Source organism: Suncus etruscus, chromosome 13 (assembly GCF_024139225.1).
Source record: "Suncus etruscus isolate mSunEtr1 chromosome 13, mSunEtr1.pri.cur, whole genome shotgun sequence".
NCBI lineage: Eukaryota > Metazoa > Chordata > Mammalia > Eulipotyphla > Soricidae > Suncus > Suncus etruscus.
In genome coordinates, this window is record NC_064860.1 from 81,236,110 (window position 1) to 81,261,264 (window position 25,155).

A 25,155-nucleotide genomic window follows, 5' to 3' on the forward strand; every position below is an offset into this window, starting at 1 on the left:
AGGCATGTGCTCTATTTTTTTCCTGCTATGTAACTAATCTGCTTGACTGTCTTCTTTATTATAGAGTGTAAGGTTCTTATGATCAGATACCTTGCTATTCCTTCTCTGTCTCCATCACCAAGAGATGTTTAACAATAGGTGTAGAATGAATGTCTCAAGACTGCGTGGGAACCAGTGATGAGCACGATGTGAAGTTTGGTTGAAAATAGTTCTAGGATTTCAAGATCATACAGAAGATTGCATGTTTCAGATAGTTTTTGGAAGATGACCAATTTCAAAGAAATCATTTTTATTTGATAGTATCTGGATGTATGAAGTGTACATGGCATTCTACAAGGAATAGTCTCTCCTAGGAGAAGAGAAAACTAGCTTTGTGTATATGTGTATGGTATAGTGTATGGTGTTCTGGGAGAGGTGGTACCTGACCTATGGGAATGACCTCAAAGCAGCAGAGCATCTATACCCATGTAGTAATAATCAGAAGAGGGTCAAATGATGTAGAGTTACATAGATAAGTATATATATAAGGGAAATTTATATTTTATCTAAAATTCACTTTGGTCAGAAGGTGGTAAGAAAATAAGTCTTTTATGGGCTTATTTTGATATTTCTGTGAAAGAGGTCAGATGCAATTAGTAATAGTAATATTAATGAAGAGCTTAGCACAACTACTCTCCAGGAATGGGAGGAGTAAGGGATGGTGATGAATCTTAAGTTTCAGAAGTAAAGGTCAAAAAGCATTAGGAAGTCTCGACAATGGATCTATTCCAAAGTCTTAGAGATAGAATCAAGGCAAATAGAAGACTAAAGAGACATCTAAAGAAATTGAACTGCTAAGCCACAGTGATAGCACAGCAGATAGGACAATTGCTTTGCACTTGGCCAACCCAGATTCTATCCCTGGCATCCCACATGATCCCCTGAATGATTTCTGAGCCCAGAGGCAGGAGTAACCCCTGAGTATCTACAGGTGGGACACAAAAACAAACAAACAAAATAAATTGAGCTGAGGTTGGGGACAATCCAGGAATGACATATGAGGGAGAAGAAAACTTGACACCCTGTATAGTTTCTTTTCATTGAACCATTTGAAAAATAGAGATGGTACCCCTGATGGAAATTATGCACTTCAGGCAAGGAAAAGAGAAGACACCCAGGTGCTTTGTAGGTATGTGAGTTTTCATTCTTTAGTGAGATCCTGCGGCCATTTTTGGTAAGAAGCTGAAAATAGAAGCCATGCATCTGAAGAGAGGATTGGCGTTTGAGCATTGTATGCCTAAAAAGTTACAAAGCTATTTAATCATGAATAACTTTGGAGAAGGTTGGTTCACACCCAACACTCAAGAGTACTCCTGGTTCTGGGCTCAGAAATCGCTCCTGGCAGGCGCAGGGGACCATATGGGATGCAGGGAATCAAACTAGGGATTGTCAGGGGTTGGACGCATGCAAGGCCCTACCACTGTGCTATTGCTCTGACCCCACACAAATAACTTTTTAACTTTAAAATCTTCAGTGCTTCCTTAAAAAATCAATAAAAATAATGAAGTAATAAAATTAATAAAAATTAAACACAATAAATGTGATCCGAACCCTCATGAATATTCAACAAATTCCAAATATACCAAGACAACAGAGAGTCATGGATCATGTTTTATTATATTAGAGAAGATTATCTCTCTTTGATTGTCCCTGTGACCTTAAAAAATGCAAATGTTGGGGCTGGAGAGATAGCATGGAGGTAGTGCATTTGCCTTGCATTCAGAAGGATGGTGATTCGAATCCTTACATCCCATATAGTCCTCCGAGCCTGCCAGGAGCAATTTCTTAGCACAGAGCCAGGAGTAACACCTGAGCACTGCCAGGTGTGACCCAAAAAATAAAAAATAAATAAAAAAAGCAAATGTTCATGATCATTCTACATGATGAGAAGGAAAAACACCAGTAGACTAACATCAGGATTATCCTTTTATCAGATACTTCTGACATCTTTACATCCAACTTTCTGGTGCTTCCTTTAAACTCAAAAAAATCAATATTTGTGCTAAATTATTTTTATCTTCCATCAAATTATGTCTTGTTTCTATAGCAAATGGCTGTTAATACTTTTTAGTATTAGGGAAAAATATTGCCAATTCCTGGATACAAATGTAATGGAATTTAAATAAAAAAAAAAAGTGGAACCCATCATCCTACTTTAACAAGTTATTCAAAAGTTTCTCATGTGTGTTACTGAAAAATAGGACCATCTAATCAAATTTTCCTTTGAGGCATCCAGAACATTTCCACAGATTTTTTTCTTTGCTATCTTGCTGCAAGTAAAAATAGAATTTTTATTAGCATCAAAAGCACTTATAAATTAAAGTCTATGAAGTCTGTGGAAATCTACATTTCACATGCCTTGTTAAAACCACCAAACCTAAAAATTAATTTTGTAATGAGCGTAGCCAAGTCAGTCTTTGTCTGACAAGTGAGTGGCTGGCACCAATTTTTGCATCTGCTCTTCATTCATGGATCAGAGGCACAAGGAGGAAACTGGTGGAATGTTTACAAGTCTCCAACTGCCTTCAACTAATAGAGTTGCCTTTCCTCACCAAAGACAAAGCTGTCCTTGTCATTTTCTCTGCCAAACCAGATTTGCCAACACTGAACATGTTTGGAAAGAGCTCTGAGGTCACATTGTCAGAGAACTGAGCTCAGCTCCATTTTCATTAGCTGTGATAGTTGGAGTTACTTACTTCATCTCAGTAAATTCAGGTTTTGCACCTGTGAAACAGAATTTGCTATAGCAACTCTCTTCTATAAGTTATTGGAAAGGTGGATGGAGTAGTAGAGCTGGTAAGGAAGTGCAGTGGCTACTACCAGGTATCAGAAAAATATCTTGGGTATTTTTACATATTAACTGAGTTCTCACAGTAACTCAGCTATTAGTATCATTTTACATCTAAAGAAACTGAAGCACAAGTACCTGTCCAAGTTCTAATAAATGACAAATTCTGCATTTTTATCAAGGTATCTATCTGGTTTTGAAGCCAACTATAATACTGTAATACTCTGCCTATTGCACTGTATTGCCTCAAGTGGGAAAATAAAATTTCTCAACATGTTTGTAATTGTGGTGCCTGAATAAATATATTATTATGGACATTTTTAAAAAATAAATAAAGAAAATAAATTGAATAAAATTAAATTAAATTTCTAAACTGTATAAGGAACAAAAGTGCCAATGGGGGCTCTCGATGTAGGAGTGGGTCAGGTAAAAGAGGCCAAGAAGGCCAAGGAGGGGGAGAGGAGAGAATAAGAAGAAAGAGAGAAAGAGAGTGAGAGAGATGAGATTAGATGAGATGCATGCTCAGTAACAATTGTGTAAACCTCAGCATCTAAAAGGGAAAAAAAGGAGAGAGAAAGATTAAAAGAGAGAGAAAGAGATAAGATGAGATGATGAGATGAGATGAGATGAGATGAGATGAGATGAGATGAAAGCAGCTTCTGTCCTGATCCAGAACCACCAGTCCCAAGTCCCAGTATCTCTCTGAGTTGCTCTGCAGACCTCACTTTCAGAGTTAATTTCCTTTCTGAAATTTTTTTCAAGTCACATATACAATCTCCATGCCAATTTTCTGGGTTCAAGAGTGAAATTAATGATCTGTATTTCTTCCTTTAAATGAGGGAATCTTTTTTTTTTTTTTTCCCAGAACTACTTTCTTTATTGTCCCTTTGTAATGACTTACAATTTCTGGTTAAAGCTATGAACCATGTTATTTTGGAAATTGTATTTAATTCATGAGCAATTTAAAGAAACTACATAGGTCATTTTTAATGATTATTTACATTTTAGTCTCTATCATGAATTATATGCTTTCTGTTGTGCATTGCTATCAGTAAGTTGTTTTTGTTTTTTTTTCAATTTTTTATTTAAACAAATTTATTACATACATGATTGTGTTTGGGTTTCAGTCATGTAAAGAACACCACCCATCACCAGTGCAACATTCCCATCACCAATGTCCAAAATCTCCCTCCTCCCCACCCAACCCCCGCCTGTACTCTAGACAGGCTTTCTATTTCCCTCATACATTCTCATTATTAGGATAGTTCAAAACGTAGTTATTTCTCTAAATAAGCTCATCCCTGTTTGTTGTGAGCTTCATGAGATGAGCTGTAATTTCCAGCTCTTTTCTCTTTTGTGTCTGAAAATTATTATTGCAAGAATGTCTTTCATTTTTCTTAAAATCCATAGATGAGTGAGACCATTCTGCATCTTTCTCTCTCTCTCTGACTTATTTCACTCAGCATAATAGATTCCATGTACATCCATGTACAGGAAAATTTTATGACTTCATCTCTCCTGACAGCTGCATAATATTCCATTGTGTATATGTACCACAGTTTCTTTAGCCATTCATTTGTTGAACGGTATCTTGGCTGTTTCCAGAATCTTGCTATGGTAAATAGTGCTGCAATGAATATAGGTGTAAGGAAGGGATTTTTGTATTGTATTTTTGTGTTCCTAGGGTATATTCCTAAGAGTGGTATAGCTGGGTCATATGGGAGCTCGATTTCCAGTTTTTGGAGGAATCTCCATATTGCTTTCCATAAAGGTTGAACTAGAACTAGTTGGCATTCCCACCAGCAGTGGATAAGAGTTTCTTTCTCTCCACATCCCTGCCAACACTGCTTGTTCTCATTCTTTGTGATGTGTGCCAATCTCTGGGGTGTGAGGTGGTACCTCATAGTTGTTTTGATTTGCATCTTCCTGATGATTAGTGATGTGAAGCATTTTTTCATGTGTCTTTTGGCTATTTGTATTTCTTCTTTGTCAAAGTCTCTGTCCATTTCTTCTCCCCATTTTTTATGGGATTAGATGTTTTTTTTCTTGTAAATTTCTGTCAGTGCCTTGTATATTTTTAAACTGTACTACAAAGCAATAGTTATCAAAACAGCATGGTATTGGAATAAAGACAGGCCCTCAGATCAGTGGAATAGGCTTGAATACTCAGAGAATCTTCCACAGACATACAATCACCTAATTTTTGATAAAGGAGCAAGAAATCCTAAATGGAGCAAAGAAAGCCTCTTCAACAAGTGGTGTTGGCACAACTGGCTAGCCACTTGCAAAAAATTGAACTTAGACCCCCAGCTAACATCATGTATGAAGGTTAAATCCAAATGAATGAAAGACCTCGATATCAGACCCAAAAGCATAAGATATATAGAACAACACGTAGGTAAAACACTCCAGGACATTGAGACTAAAGGCATCTTCAAAGAGGAAACTGTACTCTCCAAGCAAGTGAAATCAGAGATTAACAGATGGGAATATATTAAACTGAGAATCTTCTGCACCTCAAAAGAAATAGCACCCAGGATACAAGAGTCCCCCACTGAGTGGGAGAAACTATTCACTCAATACCCATCAGAAATGAGGGAATCTTTAAAGTAATAAGAACTCAAATTAGATGAGCCAGAACTATTAGAACTATTGCACAACAGACAACCTTAGTTCAAGCACTGTCACCCTATGTGGCCCCTCGAGCATGCTACGAGTCCTCCCTTAGCAAAGAGTCATAAGTGAGCAGGTTGTGGTTTAAAAAGAATAAAAAAAAGATAAAGGTTTTAATTCAGTCGACCTATTTTATTAGATCCTGTAAGAATAGAAGGGAAAAGGACGTTGGCCTTCTACAAAGGAAACTGCCTCCTTAGAAGAGAAGCGAGTCTTAGTCTAGCAATTTGCTGGTCTTCAAAGAACGAGGTCTCCCTCTCGTGGCCAGAGGAGAAACAGCAGGTGCTAAAATACGGTTTCCCAGGCCCTCATCCCCAAGTGATGAGTCAGAAATTCAGCGAACACAGCAAAGACCATAGGTCTCTGCTTTAAAATTTTGGAGACTAGAGATAGGAATGACCCAAGGACTGAGGCTCAAAATCTAGAGGTATATTTATTTACAGTCCTGACTGTTGATCACGGATGTCAGTGGAAATTTCAACTTAATTGTGAGCTGAAAACACCTCCATATATTCTTTCCACTTCATCTTTATGGCTTATCACTTAGATTTTTCTCATAGCCTGACACCTGAGTTCCAAGCAGACATCTCAAAGGGGTAAATCTATAAATGCACAAGTTTTAAGACTGAACCTCCAAATTTCAGGGAGCACCCTTTTCACCACATTCGGTTAGTTGAATTGATGAAGATTTGTCTAAGATCACAGTTCAAAAAGAAAGAACATCTGTTCAGGATGTATACAAGGTCACATTGTAATCAGAGTATTCAGGATAGTAGTATTCTTTGAAAATTTAACTTGATGTGTGTCCTCTTTGTAGTTTGGTGCCTTATCTGAGGTGGAAACTCACTGGTGGGTCTACACATGGTACTTAAAGATCCACATACCTTGTGTGTCTTAGGATACCATCTTACATTCCTCCAAGTGCATCTTCCACAGTTTCTTTTCTGAAGAATGATAGAGTGCTCTATCTTCCTGATCTTTGACCCTGTCCCAACCATACCATTCACAATTGTTTAATCTGTTTTAATCCTAACTCAGACTACATCTCTCTCCATTTAGAGGAGATGATCAAGTGTTCATCTTGAAGCTGTGCCCACAAAAAGGATTATTCTTACTACTGTCTGGTAGGGCCCCTTTCATCAAGATTTTAATACATTCCATTTATTTCTACCTAAAACCAGTCATGAGTATTTTTCTCAAATATTGTCATCTGGTTACAGGAAAAACTCAATAAACCTGGGGGCGGGGAGCAGAAATAAAACTTAATAAACCTATGTGAGCTGGTGAAAACACAGATCACTTATTTGAGTTATTAGTGATTATTGAGCCTACCTAGATATGATCCCATGAATACTATTCCTATCATTCAGTGTAACATGGTTGTGCTTACCATGTTATAACTGACAGAACCCGGATCCTGAAGGACAATTCTGGTCATTTAATCATTATGTTTCATAGTAATTATGTTATTAGTGAATCAGAAAAATATTCTTCTGTGTGCTCTATCTTGGGATTTTTGTCTTTGTCATACAGGCTTCAGCCCTAAATTCAAAAGCCAATAAACTGGAAGTTTTATGTGAGGCATTTCTCTATCTGTGTGTGATTAACAGAGCTTTACTTCAAAGGTTATGGAGGTAGATATAAGTAAATGCTGTTTTAAAATACTTTCATGGGTTGGGGACTTTTTGAGGAGATACCAGAGACTATATGGGCATTTATACCAGGGTTAAATTAAAAAGACATTAAATATTGTCTTTCTATATAATCTAGGAAAACACTGAGGAAGTTAATGACTTTTTACAAAAGTAGATGGTTGAACCAGAGAATTAAAAGGAAGCCTTGCTTCTTAGTTCTAAAGAATCGGAGGAGCTGAAAGCTGAGAATGGAATATACAAATAAAAATGAATGCTCTGTCTTCTGACTCCACAAGTTGCCTCTACATTTATCTCTGTATATCCTGCATAGATTCACTGATTCTGTTCTTTAAGTCTTTGACAAACCTGAGAACTATTTCATGGATTAAGATAACTTGTCTTGAGTTGTCCACAACTCATCTCCTGAGCCATTATCACAAAATCACTCCTCAGCAGAGATCCAGAAATAGCCTAGAACTGCTTGTTGTGGCGCAAGCCACAACCCCTATACAATTTTTTTTCTAGTAGAGCTGGTAATTATCGATGACATGACTAATGCACACTAAACAATTAGAGCACAGTTCCAGTGTCTTTATAACATTGTGCATTATGGGCTATAAATTCAACAAAATGAGACTAGAGAGATATGCATATGGCCTTGCACATGGCCAACCCAGATTCAATCCCCAGCATCCCATATGGTCCCCCTAGAACCACAGGAGTAACTCCTGAGTGCAGAGCCAAGAGTTATTCCTGAGTGCTTCCAGGTGTGACCCAAAAACAAACAAAAATTTCAGCATGATTTTTCATAGAATAAATTTGTGGGGTGAACTAATAGAAATCAATATAGATGAAAGTTCAAAGGTTTCATTTGTTTTGCTTATACTGTGAAATGTTTATAACCCTGCTCCTTTCTGTTAGCTTAATTCTTAGCTTTCAAGAATAAGGGCAAAATAGGTAAAATGTTCTTCGTATTTCTATATTGTCAATGAATTTCTTTTAGCATAAACTGTTTATATTTTATACTATAAGCTCCTCAAAGTTAAACTCTTCAAATGGCCAGGGCCATTTTTCTCTATTATCACATTTATCTTCTAAATGTGAAACCATTATCAATTAAAGTTTTATTTTGGGGCCACACCTGGCAGTGCTCAGTGCCTATTTCTGACCCAGTGCTCAGGAAAAACTCTTGGCAGAATTCAGGAGACCATATACGGTGTCAGGGAATCTACACTGCTTTAACTATGTTCAAGGCACTGTACTATTGCTTCAGCTCCTCAAAATAAGATTTGTATTATTTCTTTAACTCTAAAGTAAATATTTCCAACCTATTTTTATACTTTTATTTAGCTCAAATTTAGGATTATATCATGATTAGACTAAGTTAGTTGTTGTTGTTGTTGTTGTTGTTGTTGGTTGGTTGGTTGTTTTGGGGTCACATTCAGCAGTTAGTGCTTAATCCTGGCTCTGCACTCAGGAATCACTCATGGCTGGGTTTTGGGGACCATCTATGGTATATAGAATCCAACTTGAGTAAGCCATGTGCAAGGCAGGCACCCTATATTCTGTACTATCAATCCAGCTTTCTTTTCTGTATCTTTTGTGTTGGTTATTTAATCATGATGGGATCAAATCATGGTGTGTCCTAGGCTAGTGCCAGTAAAAAAAAAAAAAAAAAAAAAAAAACTGGTTTGATCCCCCAGTGTCCCATATGGTCCCCAATCCAGAATAGATTTCTGAGTGCATAGCCAGGAGTAATCCCTGAGAGTCACCTGGTGTGGCCTTCCCCAGCCCTCCAAAAAAGATTGAAGGTTGACCTTGATAATGGGATTGGTACTCAAACTTTGTGTGTCTAAAACTCAGCTCCACGTAACTGTGTAAATCAGGGAGCATTAATTAAAAATTTTCAATAAAATATTTGAGGATCGGGGATGTAACTTGTAGTAAGGGGACCTGGATTTAATGCAGTCATTTTATGACACACAACACCAACCCTCCAGGTATGACACAACTCTCTCCAATAGAGATTTAAATAGATACTTCAAATTGAAGGAATATTAAGATACATAAAAGGTATAGGGAAATAAACTAATCTCAGAAAAAACACAAATTATGTAATGGATTTGAATTTAGTTTATGCTTAGTAGTATGGCATTGCTATCTTAAATTGATGGGTACTTCTTTCTTTATATTCATGGGCATGGATACTACTATGTTGTGGAGTATACTACTATGTCTGTGGAGTATAAGAAAAATAAAAGACAGGTTGCTAATAATAACCAGAGACAAAAGAGATGAGGGCTTGAAGAGCTGGCCCACAATATGAAGTTTACCACAAAGATCGGTGAGCTAGGTCAGAGCACTAACTTCCCAACTACCATGACATTGATAGGAAGAGAGCAAAATACAAAGCCGTTCCAAGAGCAGGTAGGGGATGGGATGAAGAAATATGGTGAAAATTGGTGATAGGAAAGTTAAACTTGTGAATGGCTAGTGCCAGTAAGGCATATGCCTTATCACTCTGTGCCACCACTCTGGCCCCAAATCTTTCTTTTTTGGTATATTTTTGGTATATTCTCTGTGTTTACAATTCACCCACATCTTAACCAAATATCTCCCATCACTATGTGTCATTTCTTTGGAGGTTTTGGGGCCATATCAGGAATGTCCAGTTTTGTTTAAGGTAGTGCTTAGGGAGAACATGTGGTTCCAATGATTGAACAGTGCAAATAAGCTCCTTAATCCCTATAATATTTGTCTCTAAATAAAACTATTTTAATTTTTTTGCATTCTTGAATGTAGTGCAATATCCCAAATCTCCCTCACTACTTCCCATTCCACCAAAGAGGGCACACAGTAAGGACTTATAATTTTTTGATTTGAGATCCAAATGATGAGTGGTGTGTGGAGTTATTGCAAGTCCTGGTCTCCAATATACACCCAAAACAAATGTCTCCCTTGTTTTATTTCCCTCAAACACATTCCCAGTACACTATGTCTAATGACTCCTCCCTCCATTCAGTAACCCAAATTTATGGTGCTCAAGGATTTTTGCAGGTCTCTGTAGTAATCTCAAGACTCTAGATCAGAGTCTGTATCTCCCAGATATATAAAATAATGGAAATATATAAAAATAAATTTACAAAAAGTAATTGAAGAAAAATGAAGTGATGTAAGAGGCTACCTTACATTTAAGAATTAATAGACTCCAATGCATTATTATAGAGGTATTAAACATATAAAGGAACTATAAGCTTCCCCATTGTCTTAATTTGTTGTTAGAGGCCTGACCCTCATAGGATGGGTCTGAGCACTTAAGAAATAATTCAATTAAGTAAAGGTAAATAATTAGTTTAGATATAGATTAGGAGAGAGAGAAAGGGAGAACAAAACATAAGAGAGATGAGAAAAATAAGTAAATACAGTAGAGATAAGTTTAAAAAAATTGCCCTTCAACAGAGGAATGGCTAAAGAAACTGTGGTACATATACACAATGGAATATTATGCAGCCATCAGGAGAGATGAAGTCATGAAATTTTCCTATACATGGATGTACATGGAATCTATCATGCTCAGTGAAATAAGTCAGAGGGAGACAGAGACGCAGAATAGTCTCACTCATCTATGGGTTTTAAGAAAAATAAAAGTCATTTTTGTAACAATCCTCAGAGACAATTAGAGGAGAGCTGGAACACCAGCTCACTCCATGAAGCTCACCACAAAGAGTGGTGAGCACAGTTATAGAAATAACTACACTGAGAACTACCATAATCAAGTGAATGAATGAGGGAACTGGAAAGCCTGTCTGGAGTACAGGTGGGGGTGGGGTGGGATGGAGGGAGATTTGGGACTTTGGTGGCGGGAATGTTGCACTGGTGAAGAGGGGTGTTCTTTATATGACTGAAACCTTATCACAATCATTTATATAATCAAGATATTCAAATAAAGAGAAAAAAATTTAAAAAAAAAAGAAAATAGAAAGTGAAAAAAAATTGCCCTGTGCATGGGAGTTGGTAGGTTTTCCAGTTTCTAGGCACTTCGTCACTGACAAGGGTGGACCTTGCTAAATGAAGCTTTCAGGGTTAGATATTGGCTGGAGCATTTTAGGACATGCATGGTTTTCACATCTAGAGTACTAAACAATGTGGTGTTGAGGACTTTAAGAAGTGGCTACCCTATGTAGTATTGTCCGTTGCATCTTAGGTATTGTGGTTCCATTCCTAGAGAGAAACTGACCTCGTGGGTTTTATTTAACCTAGATTGAGTTGATGAAGAATAAGAATAAGAAAGGAGAGAAGGAAAGAAGAAGTTGGGAAAAGGGAGAGAGAAAGGAAATGGTAATTTGCAAAACATATTTGATGAGAAAGACCTGTAACATAAGTCTGTTTCACTGACTGTTTTAGTGGTCTGAATGATCATATGCTTTAGATCCTGATAGAAGGCATAAAAGGAAATGGGTAGATTATGCTATCAAGACATTATCATAATGGACACTGTACATGGTATCTAGTATGTTTGAGCACACAGGTGTAAAATTAAGGTGTCCATCCTTTGTTTCAAAGAACCACTGTTGACTAAGAGGCTGAAGGGTTATTTTATACTCGGTAAAATTAGGGAATTAAAACATATTGCTACTAATCACTGAAGCTAGAGTCTCTGGCTTCCTATCCTATTATTCACCTGATTCTGTGGATAAATACCTTAAGACATTATTATGGTGCTTGCTTCGGCAGCACATATACTAAAGTTGGAATGATACAGAGAAGATTAGCATGGTCCCTGCGCAAGGATGACACGCAAATTCGTGTCATAATAAAGATATTATTATGGACCTTTGTAGTTAGAGGGTCATTGCATACCTTTTCACTCTAAGCCACTGTTTTCATTGTTGCTGGGTTCTTTATGGTATAAAGTCATGTAATATCTTTTTGTGCTACAGTTCAGGAACCCCAAAGATGGGTTGGTAGATTTGGTGAGGAAGACACACAACAGAATTTAATTACAGAAATGACTCCCATATTATTACTCAAAGTGTCTTTTAAATGCTTTTACATCTTTTACATGCTATATTTTAGCTTTCAGTTGCAGGTTTACATAGTGAGGAGGAAATAACACTGAAAAACAATGGTTTGGAGGAAATAACACTGAAAAATAATGGTTTGCATTGGCTCAAATCCCGGACTCAGCACAGGCAGAAGTGCTGAGTACATCAATTAAATTTAGCTAATTGAAAAAAAGAGTACTATTGGAAAAAGACTAAGCATAGATTATTTGTAATATTTCATAGATTTTTTCCATTTCATAGATTATTTCTATTTATAAGAAAATAATTTTTCCTTCTTGGGGCCGGGCGGTAGCGCTAGAGGTAAGGTGTCTGCCTTGCCAGCGCTAGCCTAGGACGGACGGCTGGCGTCCCATATGGTCCCCAAAGCCAGGAGCGACTTCTGAGCGCATAGCCAGGAGGAACCTCTGAGAGTCACCGGGTGTGGCCCAAATACCAAAAAAAAGAGAAAGAGAGAAAGAAAGAAAGAAAGAAAGAAAGAAAGAAAGAAAGAAAGAAAGAAAGAAAGAAAGAAAGAAAGAAAGAAAGAAAGAAAGAAAGAAAGAAAGAAAGAAAGAAAGAAAGAAAGAAAGAAAGAAAGAAAGCAAGCAAGCAAGCAAGCAAGCAAGCAAGCAAGAAAGAAAGAAAGAAAGAAAGAAAGAAAGAAAGAAAGAAAGAAAGAAAGAAAGAAAGAAAGAAAGAAAGAAAGAAAGAAAGAAAGAAAGAAAGAAAGAAAGAAAGAAAGAAAGAAAAGAAAAGAAATGAAATGAAATGAAATGAAATGAAAAATAATTTGTCCTTCCATACTTTGGAGTCTTTAATAGGTTCAGTCAGGCCTTTATAATATCCTTACTTATTTCTTTCTTTTTAGTAAAGTTTAACTAACAAAACATGTTTATTTGTTTTATGAGACTTATCTTTTGTTCCTTATTTAATAAGCACCAATCAGGTCTCCCACATATTATTCTCTGCCATAAAAACAAATATTCAAATTTTTTGTCTTTTTACCTGAGCTATAATTGATCATCAAGTACACTTTGAATGCTGTTGTTGCCTTTGGATGGGTGCCTGACATGACTTTTAATCAAATTTAATCAGATCATATTTTATCATAACAGTTGGTGCAGTTGGCTTACTCATTGAGGGTCTAAAAGAGCTGTTTAAAAAAGTCAGGTTTTCTTCTGGTAGTTAGGATTTGCAGTGGCTAATGCCGCTAGAGAGTCAAAAGTCTGGCATGGCTACTGAGTAATTGTAATAACTTTGTAGTTTATTCATGATTTTCTAAGGATCCCATCTGGCTTAAAAACTTTTGTGAATATCTTGGATGTGAAGTTCCCCTATTAGATCCCTCTTATGATCTCCTATGCCTTTAAGCCCAGACATAAAGACAACATTCATAATGCATAGTGCAATTATATAAAGCCCTAGAGGTGGGGGGTGGTGGAGGGATAGACCATTATCTTGTTCTGGAAAGGAACATTCCTTGAATGTTCTTCCATCCTGCATAGACCTTGTCTCACAACATGGCTGACAGACATAGCATCTCCCATTTTATATTTTTTAATTTGAAATTATGCATTCAGCCTGAAAGGCATTCAAGGACTGCTTTATAGGTCTGTAGAAGACTGGAGACAGACAAAATATGAGCATAATCAAGCCTAATGTAACAACTATATGAATAACATTGGAAATCCAATAGACCAGATTAATAATGTTGGAAAGATTATGTCATAGTTCTTCAGTACAGAATTTGTACCAAATACTTGTAATAGTCAAATGACTTTTACTGATTGTGAAAGTTGTTGTAAGTTTCTGAGGTCCAGGGCTAGATCCGTATTTCTCCATATTCCTAACAGATGTCTTTTAGCCTTTTCAATATATGGACACTAAGAGGGTAACAGAGGAAGATTTGTAAGTGGTGTGACAGTGAGTCATAACTTGTGATTTAAGATTAGTCAATTGATCATCTAAAGTAATTACTGCATCTTCTAAAATTAATTTTTTCTTCTAATTTTTATGATATGTTAATTGATTAGTTAGAGCTATCATAATATTATGAGCTAAATTATTCACAGGAGAGGCTGTGTACTATAGCCACAAAGGCTAGAGTAAGAGAAGTTGAGATACTTATAAATGCTGTGACACTCAAAATTAGAGCAGCATCAATATACTTTGGGCAACAAAGGAGGAAATACTATGCTAAAACTCAAATCCTGAATCTGAATACCAGCTATTTTCTAACTTTACAAACAATATAAAATAATAAGGATGCTTTAATGATACAAAAACATTATATTCCTTGGAGAATCCAGAATTTATACAATTAGTCACCACATATTCTTTTCATAGAATCAAATAGACTGGTTGATTTTTACTTATGCTAATATTGGAGGACCAGGACATCAAAAGGGCACGAGCATAACTGAGGCATGACTGAACACCTATTGCAGTTGGCAATATATCTTGACCAATATGAAATGTTCTGCATCCAGTGGAAATATCCTCTACCCTACCTACCCAAGGTTATTTAAATATCCGCCACTCTCCACTGAGAGGACAATTGTTTAGGATGAATGAAAGGATAGCAGTATTTCATAGCTGGAGAATATCCTTATTCATCAACATTTAAATAATTCAAAGCAAATAAGTCATGAATCAGGGTTTGATGTGGGAATTACTAGTGAAACCCTCTGGCTGCTAAACTCTCAGTTTGAACCTTCAAATTTTGATTGGCTCATTCTACTTTGTAGTTTATAAGTTATTTCTGTACTATATGTTATAGAAGAGGTTTGACAAAGTCTTTCAAAAGCCTTGGATGTACAAACTGGAGCGTTATTAGTTTTTAATTTGTGGGCCTTTTCATGACTACAAAACAAGCAAACAGATGCTGAATGACATGCTTAACTACTTCTCCTGTTCTAGCAGAGGCCATCATCATTTGAAATAAGGTATTCACCATCACATGGATGAAAGCCAATTTTCCAAATTTGGGAAAATGAGTTAGATCTATTTTCCACAATACAGAAAGTTTCAGTCAGGTTAGTTCACTTCTATGATTAGGTTACTATAGTAATTAGGTCAGGGGGAAACTTAACTATCTACTGAACTTGCTGTCTACTAAGATGAAATTGATGCTTTAAGAAGGCATAGGCCTTTTGATAATGCAGTTGATAACTCTTTTCTGCCTGTTCTACTAATTGGACTGTGAGGATCTTTTTTCAAGAATTGACAAAAGCATTGCCTTCTATCAATGGCCCTGAGAAATTGGTATGCCTCCTGATATTCCCCACATAAAATTTGCTAAATCTACTTTGTACTAAATATTGTAACTTTATCAACAATGAAAAAACCATAGTAGAGGCAGAAATGACAGAAATTTCTATTTCAGGGAATATTCTAACAACATATTTGGAATCAGACTATGGGTTAAAAGGTTCCCAAATATCCTCAAAGGCTTTTCTTACTGCCAATAATTCAGCCTACTTTACAGAAGCACCCTGAATATATTTTACAATGTAGGGTAGTTTATTAATAATTGTAACTAATTTTCTGGTAGGAGAACCATTGACAAATATCAAGAATGAAGCTTTCAAAGATTTCCCAGAAGCAATGCTGGGAAAAAGAAATTTAGCGCTTTTATTAAAATTACAGGAGAGGGTGAGATGGGAGATTGAATGATATGAGACCTATATAGGTACAGCATGCTATTGCTCAAAAATCTTCCAACTCTTAAGATACAGTTAAATTGGTCCTTAGTATAGGAAATAATCAGTTCCTGAGGTTCTGTTCCTTTACTACACAGTTCTTTACTACACAGCCTCCGTCTGAGTATTAACCAAGAAATAATTTAGGGTTATGAGGGACAAACTTTGGGAAAGAATCCTGGCAAATGTAGCCACTTCAATATCCCATTATGACATTAGCAGGTTGTTGGGAATATTCTGTGGTAAGATTACTAGTTGTCAATTTCTGGAATAATCTATTCTCTTGGGTTGTGTTTCCATCAGGCCCTTTCTCCTGACTGAAGGACATGTTCTCCTTCCTTAGTATTTTTTCCTGAATAATTTTGAATCTGAGTCACATTTTAAAATATTAAGTAAGGGTTTTAATTGTCTTGTGTTTAATTACAGGTATGGTTGTATATAACATCACCTAACATTTTATGACAAGAACTTAATGTTGACAAGCATTTTCTTAATGAAAATGTTTGTATTCTCATGAAATCTGTCCTATAACTCTTCCCAGGGGATTTTTGTATTTTCTCTGAAGCTAGTATCAAGCCCTGGGACTGAAAAATTCCTCTCTACCTGTCAAATCACACCAGGTGCTATATTTCCAATTCCAGGTGAACCATTCTAAATCAGATTCATGCATGAAATAATCCAGACCAGGTTAAGGGTGAAACATGGATAGTCTGGCTGTCTTCTACCTCGTATATCCACCAAGCTGCCTGCTAGAACAGTTGTTTTTGAGTACAGGAACCACCCTCAAGTGAGGTATCTATCCTGAGCCTGCCCCCACCCAGGTTTACATATAAGACCATCTTAGTTTTCGGTGAAACTAAATTGTAAACAAACAGATACCAAGAAACCAGGGACAATCTTTGTTTTAGGTAAAATAAGTTGTAACTTAACATGTCCCCAAGAGTATAGACATTATGAGGCATACTTTCCTTTTTAGCAGCTGTTTTTTGAAGTTTCTGGATGACACTTTTAGCTTAGTCCTTTATATCCTTTTTCCATAGCAAATCCATGCCAGAAAGTAAGCAGGACTTAGCTGTTTGATGGAAATCCCTTGAGTGTCAACCACTCACTTGCCAAGAATCTACCAATTGAAAAGTATAGGGGGAATTTGGACCTGTATCTCTTACCGCATCTTAAATATCCTTGAGCAATTGAAAGGGATTGGACCCCAAATTGGGTTATTATTTTTTATATTGAAAATGGAAAAGGTAAAATTTTCATCTGAGGCCCATGCCTGTTTTATAGCTCTCATATATCCAGGTAAGTGTTCTTCAGGTTTTTTTTAAGTCTTTGGCTTTAAAGAAATTAAAAGGCCATACTGTAGGAGGAGTCAGCTATTATTTATTATGGTAGGTGGCATCTACTTTTCTAATTCTGCTTGATCTTGGCCTAATAATTCTTCATAAGGAGAATCTGATTCTTCTGTCTGACTGTGGTTCTTTGCCTTTGAAAGTCAGGTAAGTTTTACTTTTATCTTTTTCTTTCATAATGGGCTCATTATCTCTCGTGTACATCTCTTGAGTCAGGCAAATTACCTGGTACATTACTGGTACATCTTCAGGTCCTTTTTGAACATAATAATCTTTCATTTCTTTGCCAAACTTTTTCTATGTGTATCAGCTCAGAGTTTCTTTTGCAGGGAACCAAGTACTACAATTCTACACAAAGTCAAATATTCCTTCAACTGTTTTTTAGAAACATTAATTCTTTTGGACTATAACATTTCTTTAGTAATATCAATGAACAAAATGTATTATTTTGATTCAGTGTATCCCATTATTACCTGTACTTCTTGACATTGACTTCTTGTATTCTGGGGGTCTGCAGCACCTTTTCAACAAGGGATCCTTTTCACCTAACCAAGGGGAAAGAGTGGGAATATTTATCTTTGGGTCCCTGTTAGGGAACCAGTTGCTGAAGTTCAGATGTTCAGATGTAAGGTACCAATACATCCAAAGATGTTTACTACCAACCTTTGATAAGGAAGACACACAAGAAGAGACTATCTGTAGGTCTGACTCTCATTTTATTATTCTAAGTGTCTTTTATATGTGATATTTTGGCTTACAGTTGCAGGTTTACATAGTGAGGAGGAAGTAACACAGGAAAACAATAGTCTGTGTTGGCCTATCTCCTGGACTTAGCACAGACAGAAGTGCTGAGTACAAGGGTTAAATTTAGTGAATTGGAAAAAGAGTAAGCACAGATGTTTTTTGTTTTGTTAAGTTTTTGTGTGATTATGTGACACCCTTTAGAGCAGGAGTCTTCAAACTACCGCCCGCGGGCCACATATTGTATTTATTCCCATTTTGTTTCTTCACTTCTAAATAAGATATATGCAGTGTGCATAGAAATTTGTTCATAATTTTTGTTTTTACTATAATCTGGCCCTCCTACAGTCTGAAGGGCAGTGAACTGGCCCCCTGTTTAAAAAGTTTGAAGACTCCTGCTTTAGAGGGAGTTAAAGAAGACAGTGCTTTAGTTTCTTACATAAAAATTTTTAGATTTAAGGATTGTTATGATCCCTAAGAGCTCAAACAAGAATGAGATTTCTTGTATGTTTTGCTTTGCCATTCTTGGCCTACTTTCCTCCTCTTGGTCCAAGGTGACTGGTCCTTTATGTGCAGTGAGTGTATCTTCCTTACCGAGCAAGAAGGAAATTGAACTGGCTCATTCACCATTAAGATACTTCCTGAAGCTGTGCCTCCAGAAACTACATGCAATAGTCAAGAACATTGTCACATGACCAACCTAGCTAAGAGGTCTTTTATTCAATGCAGCTTGGTTTCATCTGAGTAGCAGAGATTCATCCATACAGTGGATGAAGGCAGAACTGAGGCTTGAGAACAATGTGCAGTTTCTCCTATAAAAGTGTAATGGAATCCTCTGGCATTACTTAATGACCTTACTCTTTCTCTGCTCTGTGTATGATTTTCTCTTGTTTGTTTTCCACAAAAATGACTGCTTTTGTCTTACAAATGAGACATTTTGCACTCACATCTCACACTTAGAGCATTTTGATGATAAAAGATTAGTTCCTTTCTATTTTGTACCATCTTTCTCTAAACAAACCAGACATGCTCATGCAGATTTTCCTCATGTTGAAGCATTTGTTCTTTCAACAGGTGATGGCTGTGCTGCTTGCCACTCTGAAACTGCTGGGAGTGTTGACCTTTTCCTTAGGCTCCATCAGGCTTATTCAGGCCAGTGCTTACTATGGGATCAAGAAGCTGCCACCAGAGATGCCACCACAAATTCCACAGTATACAACCCTGGGCCAGAAAGTACCTCACCAGCCTTTTGACAAAGATGGCATTAGCATAGGCAAGGATCTGCTGAAAAGACTGTATCACAAAGAGACTCTTCATCTACCACTATTTAGTAAGGAAACACAGCAGAAGCCAAGAATGGCAAGGATAACATGGGACTATAAAATAGCAACTCTCAAATCCTAAACTGACAGCACAAGGAAAGCTAAATTTTACCTATTTTTATTTAGAATGCATTTCTGGCATTTATTTCATGCCGACTGTGCTCAAAACCCTACCCTTAAAAAGTTCCTCTCTCAAGAAAAATGTGCATTTTTCTGCTATGCCTTATTAACCTTATTTTTATATTAGCATAAAATGACAAAACCCATATATAATAGCAAAGAGTTTATTCCCTATTCATTATGTATTTAATCCCGTGCTTCTCAAATAGTGAGGCAGGCCCCCCAGGAGGGCACGAGACTCCATAAAGGGGGCGCATTTGACCTCAGCAAACACTGTCATAACAAGCTAAGCCCCGTGTTTATGTCTCTGTATGTCTCTGAAGCTGAGAGTTGCTGTGTCCTGTTTCAAACCCCGCTTCGAAAAGCTACCCATTGCAAAACGTGCTCATTGTAGCCATGAATCCAGACATCACCTCTGAGTAAAAAATCAGCTCAAATTATTATTTTTTTTGGGGGGGGGAGTTTTGGGCCACACCTGTTTGACGCTCAGGGGTTACTCCTGGCTATGCGCTCAGAAATCGCCCCTGGCTTGGGGGGACCATATGGGACACCGGGGGGATCGAACCGTGGTCTGTCCGCTTGCAAGGCAGACACCTTACCTCTAGTGCCACCTTCCCAGCACCAGCTCAAATTATTTTATATATTTTTGTTTTGCAGGTTAAAGTTTTTTTTTAATAAATATACTCTTTACAGTCACAAGGGGGAAGGCGCGAAAAATGTTTTCTTGGGGCCAGCGAGGTGGCGCTAGAGGTAAGGTGTCTGCCTTGCAAGCACTAGCATAGGACAGACCGCGGTTCGATCCCCAGCATCCCATATGGTCCCCCCAAGCCAGGGGCAATTTCTGAGCGCTTAGCCAGGAGTAAGCCCTGAGCATCAAACAGGTGTGGCCAAAAAACCAAAAAAAAAAAAATGTTTTCTTCCTAGGGGAGCATGACAGAAAATAATTGAGAAGCAGTGATTTAATCAAATATTTTCTAACTATTTGTGGTATGATATATATATGATACTGGGGAATATTATATTATATGTTCACATACAATATATAGAATATATTATATTATACATAATATATATAGTTATAATATATAATATAATATTATAATATATTATTATTTAATATAATTATATTTTATATATTTATATATTTAATTATATACATTATGCATTTATATAATATAATATGATTATAATATATTCTATAATATACTGTATATAATAGAATGTATAGTATATAGCATTATATATTATATTTTATGATAATATATAATATTAATATGTATGGGGAAATATACATATTTTATCAATAAACTGACAAGTCTACAAATGAGAGCTAAACTCTCTCCCACGTCTTTCTTGGTATGTTCATTAGTTATCTAGCATGAACAAAATACCTGTCTTGTGAGAAATTGCTTATAAATGTTTTTGGCTTATCTGGAAACCTAAGGGACTTCACACAGTGGTGAGTCTTTCTGAGAAGTAGAACCTTGACTACTGGTTCATGCAAAGCAGGAATCTCCCCTTAGGGAAAATAACTAGATGGCGTCTCAGTAGATTGCATGTCAGAAAGGAGAGAAATTTGCTCATTCAACGTCTTCGATCTTATTTCTCTTTATTTGTAAAGTACAATTGTTATTGGCATAGTTAATATTAAATATTAAGTGCTAAAGCATCACAAGAAGTTCTGAGTAATTTTGGTTGTTTTTCATCCATCTAAGGATAAACAAAAAAATGTGTTCTGTATGTTCCAGGCCTTCAGCCCTGGATCAGCTCTAGAAATTTTTTTATTTTATTTTATTTTATTTTATTTTTTTTGGTTTTTGGGCCACACCTGGTGACGGTCAGGGGTTCCTCCTGGCTATGCACTCAGAAGTCGCTCCTGGCTTGGGGACCATATGGGATGCCAGGGGATGGAACCGCGGTCCATCCTAGGCTAGCGCTGGCAAGGCAGGCACCTTACCTCTAGCGCCACCGTGCCGGCCCAAATTTCTGATGGATAGTACAAAACATAGTCTCATCTGAAATCTTTGCTTGAGGGGCTGTAGAGAGAGTATAGCATGGAGTTAAGGCATTTGCTTTGCATGCAGAAGGTACGGTGGTTCGAATCCCAGCAGCCCATATTGTTCTCTGAGCCTGCCAGGAGAGATTTCTGAGCGTAGAGCCAGGAGGAACCCCTGAGTGCTGTCTGGTGTGACCCAAAACAAAACAAAACAAAACAAAACAAAACAAAACAAAAGATATTGCAAAATCTAGTTGGTATAATAGCTAAATAGTGGAGCAATTCTTTATCGTGTTTCAATAATATGGGCCATTAACACTGATGAGATTTTGAGTTGATTCTCTTCTGGTGTACAGCCATTAGTCATAGTTAATCCAATCAAATTATTCACTCATTCTGGTTATTAGCAGCACCCAGACCCACATGCAAATAATTCCTTTCTGTTTTTTTGTTTGTTTTTGGGTCACACCCAGCAGAGCTCAGGGGTTACTCCTGGTTCTATGCTCAGAAATCGCTCCTGGCAGGCTTGGGGGACTATATGGATGCTGGGATTCAAACCACCATCCTTCTGCATGCAAGGCAAATGCACTACCTCCATGCTATCTCTCAGGCCCTAATAATTCCTTTTCTAAGGGCCATATATTTAACCTCACCTTGCTGATACTTTTTTCCTAATAATTAGGAAACAAAATCAAACATATCAAGTCACTTCTATTTCCATGTAGCAACTGTAATAAATTGCACTTTGTGCTATCCTTTCAAATTTTCTGAAATTATTATGCAAACAGACTAGAATGCCTCTATTTCTGTTTCTCCATTATTTTTTAGCAAATACTTATAGATACTTTTTGTTTCTTTCGTTTCAGTTCTCAAACATGACAAAGAAAGTTTTTCCTTGTTTATCTTTTAAGTACTGATAACTGATAACATATTGCAGGGGGGCGGGTCTGATCTCATAATTCCAGGGCTTTCCCCTTGATAAGCAGTAATTTGTCAGGATGAAATTATGACTGCATACATTTCTTAAAGTGAACACTAATTAATTTCATTTTCTCTTCATTTCATTCTTTCCATCTCCTCCCCCCCCCCCATCTCCTCCCTTCGTTCCTCTTTTCCAGAAACAATAGAATATTCCATTTTACCAGTAGAACAATATCCTCAAGAAGAGAATGGAGACCCCGATAATGACACACCCACATTCTTCACTGAGCTCACAACTCCCTTCCCGCCTGTCGGGGAGCCCATCAGGTTTGACCATGTGCTCTATGATGATGGACAGAACTACAACCCACAGACTGGCTTCTTCATCTGCGAGGTTCCTGGGGCCTACTACTTTGCCTACCATGTCCGCTGCAAGGAGGGGAAAGTGCAGGTGGCCCTGTTCAAGAACAACGAGCCCGTGATGGACATGTATGAGAAGTTCAAGAAGGCCCCGAACCAGGTCTCTGGGAGGTTCAAGTTAGAGCTCAACCCTGGAGACTACGTGTTTGTCCAGATGCTCTCGGAACAAGCTGCAGGGCAGTGCACCGGGCAGCATGTCCATGCCTCCTTTTTGGGCTATTTATTGTATCCCATGTGAAAAAAAAAAAAAAGCAAACAGATTAAATAGAAGAAAAGAATGCAAAACCAAAGTCAAATTAAAAACGTAATTGCTTTAAAGCATGTACTTAGTTGAAGGGTCAGCTGTCAGTCCTCAGGTGCTCATGCTTAAGGGTTGGGGTACAAGGCACAAGTACCTCAAACTGTCAGTACCCCAGTCCTCATGCCCTCTCCTCACAGAACCATCACCCCTATAGGAGCCACCCCAGGAAATACATGGAAGGGGTTTTCTCTGGGTTGACTTCCACCCAAGAAATGGCCATAACCATGCGAAGGTGTTCTAGGGGCTTCCCCAGGGCCCCTGGGTAGGAATGACCCCTGAGCCCTTCTGCCTATTCTTCCAGCCTGGTCCAGGGGAATCCCAAGGTAGCCATGGACAGTATAATGCACCTGAGTCATCAGCGCAGTAGAGAGGACCCAGGTCACTCACCTCCTGATCACCAGGGAAAGCCCGCTTCACATGTCCCCAACACACTGGCCACTCCCAGGATCACCAAGGAGACACACCCCAGCACTCCAACCTTCGTGGATGGACTGGATCTTTGTGGATGGGTGGAACTTTGAGGGATAGGCGGGACCACGGTGTGGTGGGCAGATCTGGGAGGGATGGCCTGGGTGGGAGGGGCCTGTGCAGAATGTGTGGGATCATGGCACGGTGGGCGGAGCCTGGCAGGGAGTGGAGGGCTAGGTGTTGGAGGTCAGTGCCTCAGGGTGGGCAGACCAGGGCATGGTGTGCAGGGCTTGGGAGAGATAGGCGTAGCATTGATCAGGGCCCAAGAAGGGTGAGCCCATGAGTTGGGGGGAGAGGGGCTAGGTGCACCCACGACTTGAGACCCTTGTGTGCTCAGTGCAAATCCAGACTTTAGTGCTGTGCTTTCTTCTGATTCCATTAGACATAGACACGGGGGAGCTACTACAGAGGGGAGGGGGGTTGCCTTGCAGGCAGATGACCTGAGTTCCATCCCCAGCATCCTATAAGGCAGGGGTCTCAAATTCAATTTACCTGGGGGCCGCAGGAGGCAAAGTCGGGGTGAGGCAGGGCCGCATAAGGGATTTCACACACACACACAAAAAAGGGGGGGGGGACATGGGCAGGAGCAGCGGAAATGACGTCTGCGCTAGGCGCAAAGTATTTGTGATTATTCGCTTACCGAATATTCACAATAAAAAATCGCATTAGTAAGGAAAAAAATCGCAAAAAATCACATTAAACACCTCAGAACCGTCGGCTAGACAAGCTGAAAGGGAAAGACCTCATCCTTCATCCTTCCATCAGTCAACCTCTTCAGGGGCTGACTTGCAACATAATATAATGTCGAGCCAACGGTTCTGAGGTGAAACGGCGGGTAAACAGCTCGCAGACAGTCAGGCTTGTGGAAATATTAGCTTTATTCGGTGGACAAGACTGAAGTCCAAAGCCTCAGCATCAGTTCCTGCCAAAAAGCCAAAAAGCCTTCCACAGACCCTTGTTTTTATCCCCCAGAATCAGGTACCACCCAATGATGGGGGCAGAATGCCAGGTCACACCCTAGGGTAGGGCACAATCATCGATCAGGGTAGGGTCAGTAACATAATAATCCCCTAAAATATTTACATATACAACAATATATATCAATTCCTAAATTCCTAAATTTATAATATCATATATATACAGATATATATATGCCCCCTTCTGCTGTGTGTATATAGTAAAACCTTTCCCACCCCAACATAAGGATTTTTACAAGCAATATAACCCTGATTAAATTTATCTTTACCTGGAATAACTCAGCATATATTTATTGTGTGGCCTCATTTTCTTCCTATTTTGCATTACACAGGTCCCTGCAATCCCACTTCCCTGAAGGAGGATTTATTGAAAGCCTTCTTGCACTGTAGAAGCCTCCTGTAGCACTTTCATATATATACATATATATATATATCATAACATCTTAAATATTTTTAAGCATTTTAGTTTTTAAGAAGGATAAAAACGGGACCAGAGTGAGAGCACAGTGGTAGGGCATTTGCCTTGCATGCAGCCAACCTTGGACAGACCCAGTTTCTATTCCCCACATCCCATGTGTCTTCTGATCCTGCAAGGAGCAATTTCTGAGCACAGAGCCAGGAGTAACCCCTGATTGCTGTTGGGTGTGGCCCAAAGACAAA

The 25,155-nt window shown here is 38.1% G+C and overlaps 1 protein-coding gene and 1 non-coding gene across 2 annotated transcripts; both read left to right on the forward strand.

Annotated features, from left to right (window-relative positions):
• Positions 1–3,223: 3,223 nt before the first annotated feature.
• On the forward strand, positions 3,224–22,987 carry LOC126025855 (collagen alpha-1(VIII) chain-like). The gene is made up of 3 exons (XM_049785594.1): positions 3,224–3,253; positions 19,045–19,243; positions 22,527–22,987. Exons 1-3 carry the CDS (start codon positions 3,224–3,226, stop codon positions 22,985–22,987), a joined length of 690 nt encoding a protein of 229 aa, XP_049641551.1.
• LOC126026736 (U6 spliceosomal RNA) lies at positions 11,853–11,959 on the forward strand. The gene has a single exon (XR_007501956.1). It is a non-coding gene; the product is annotated as a U6 spliceosomal RNA (small nuclear RNA).
• Positions 22,988–25,155: the final 2,168 nt, after the last annotated feature.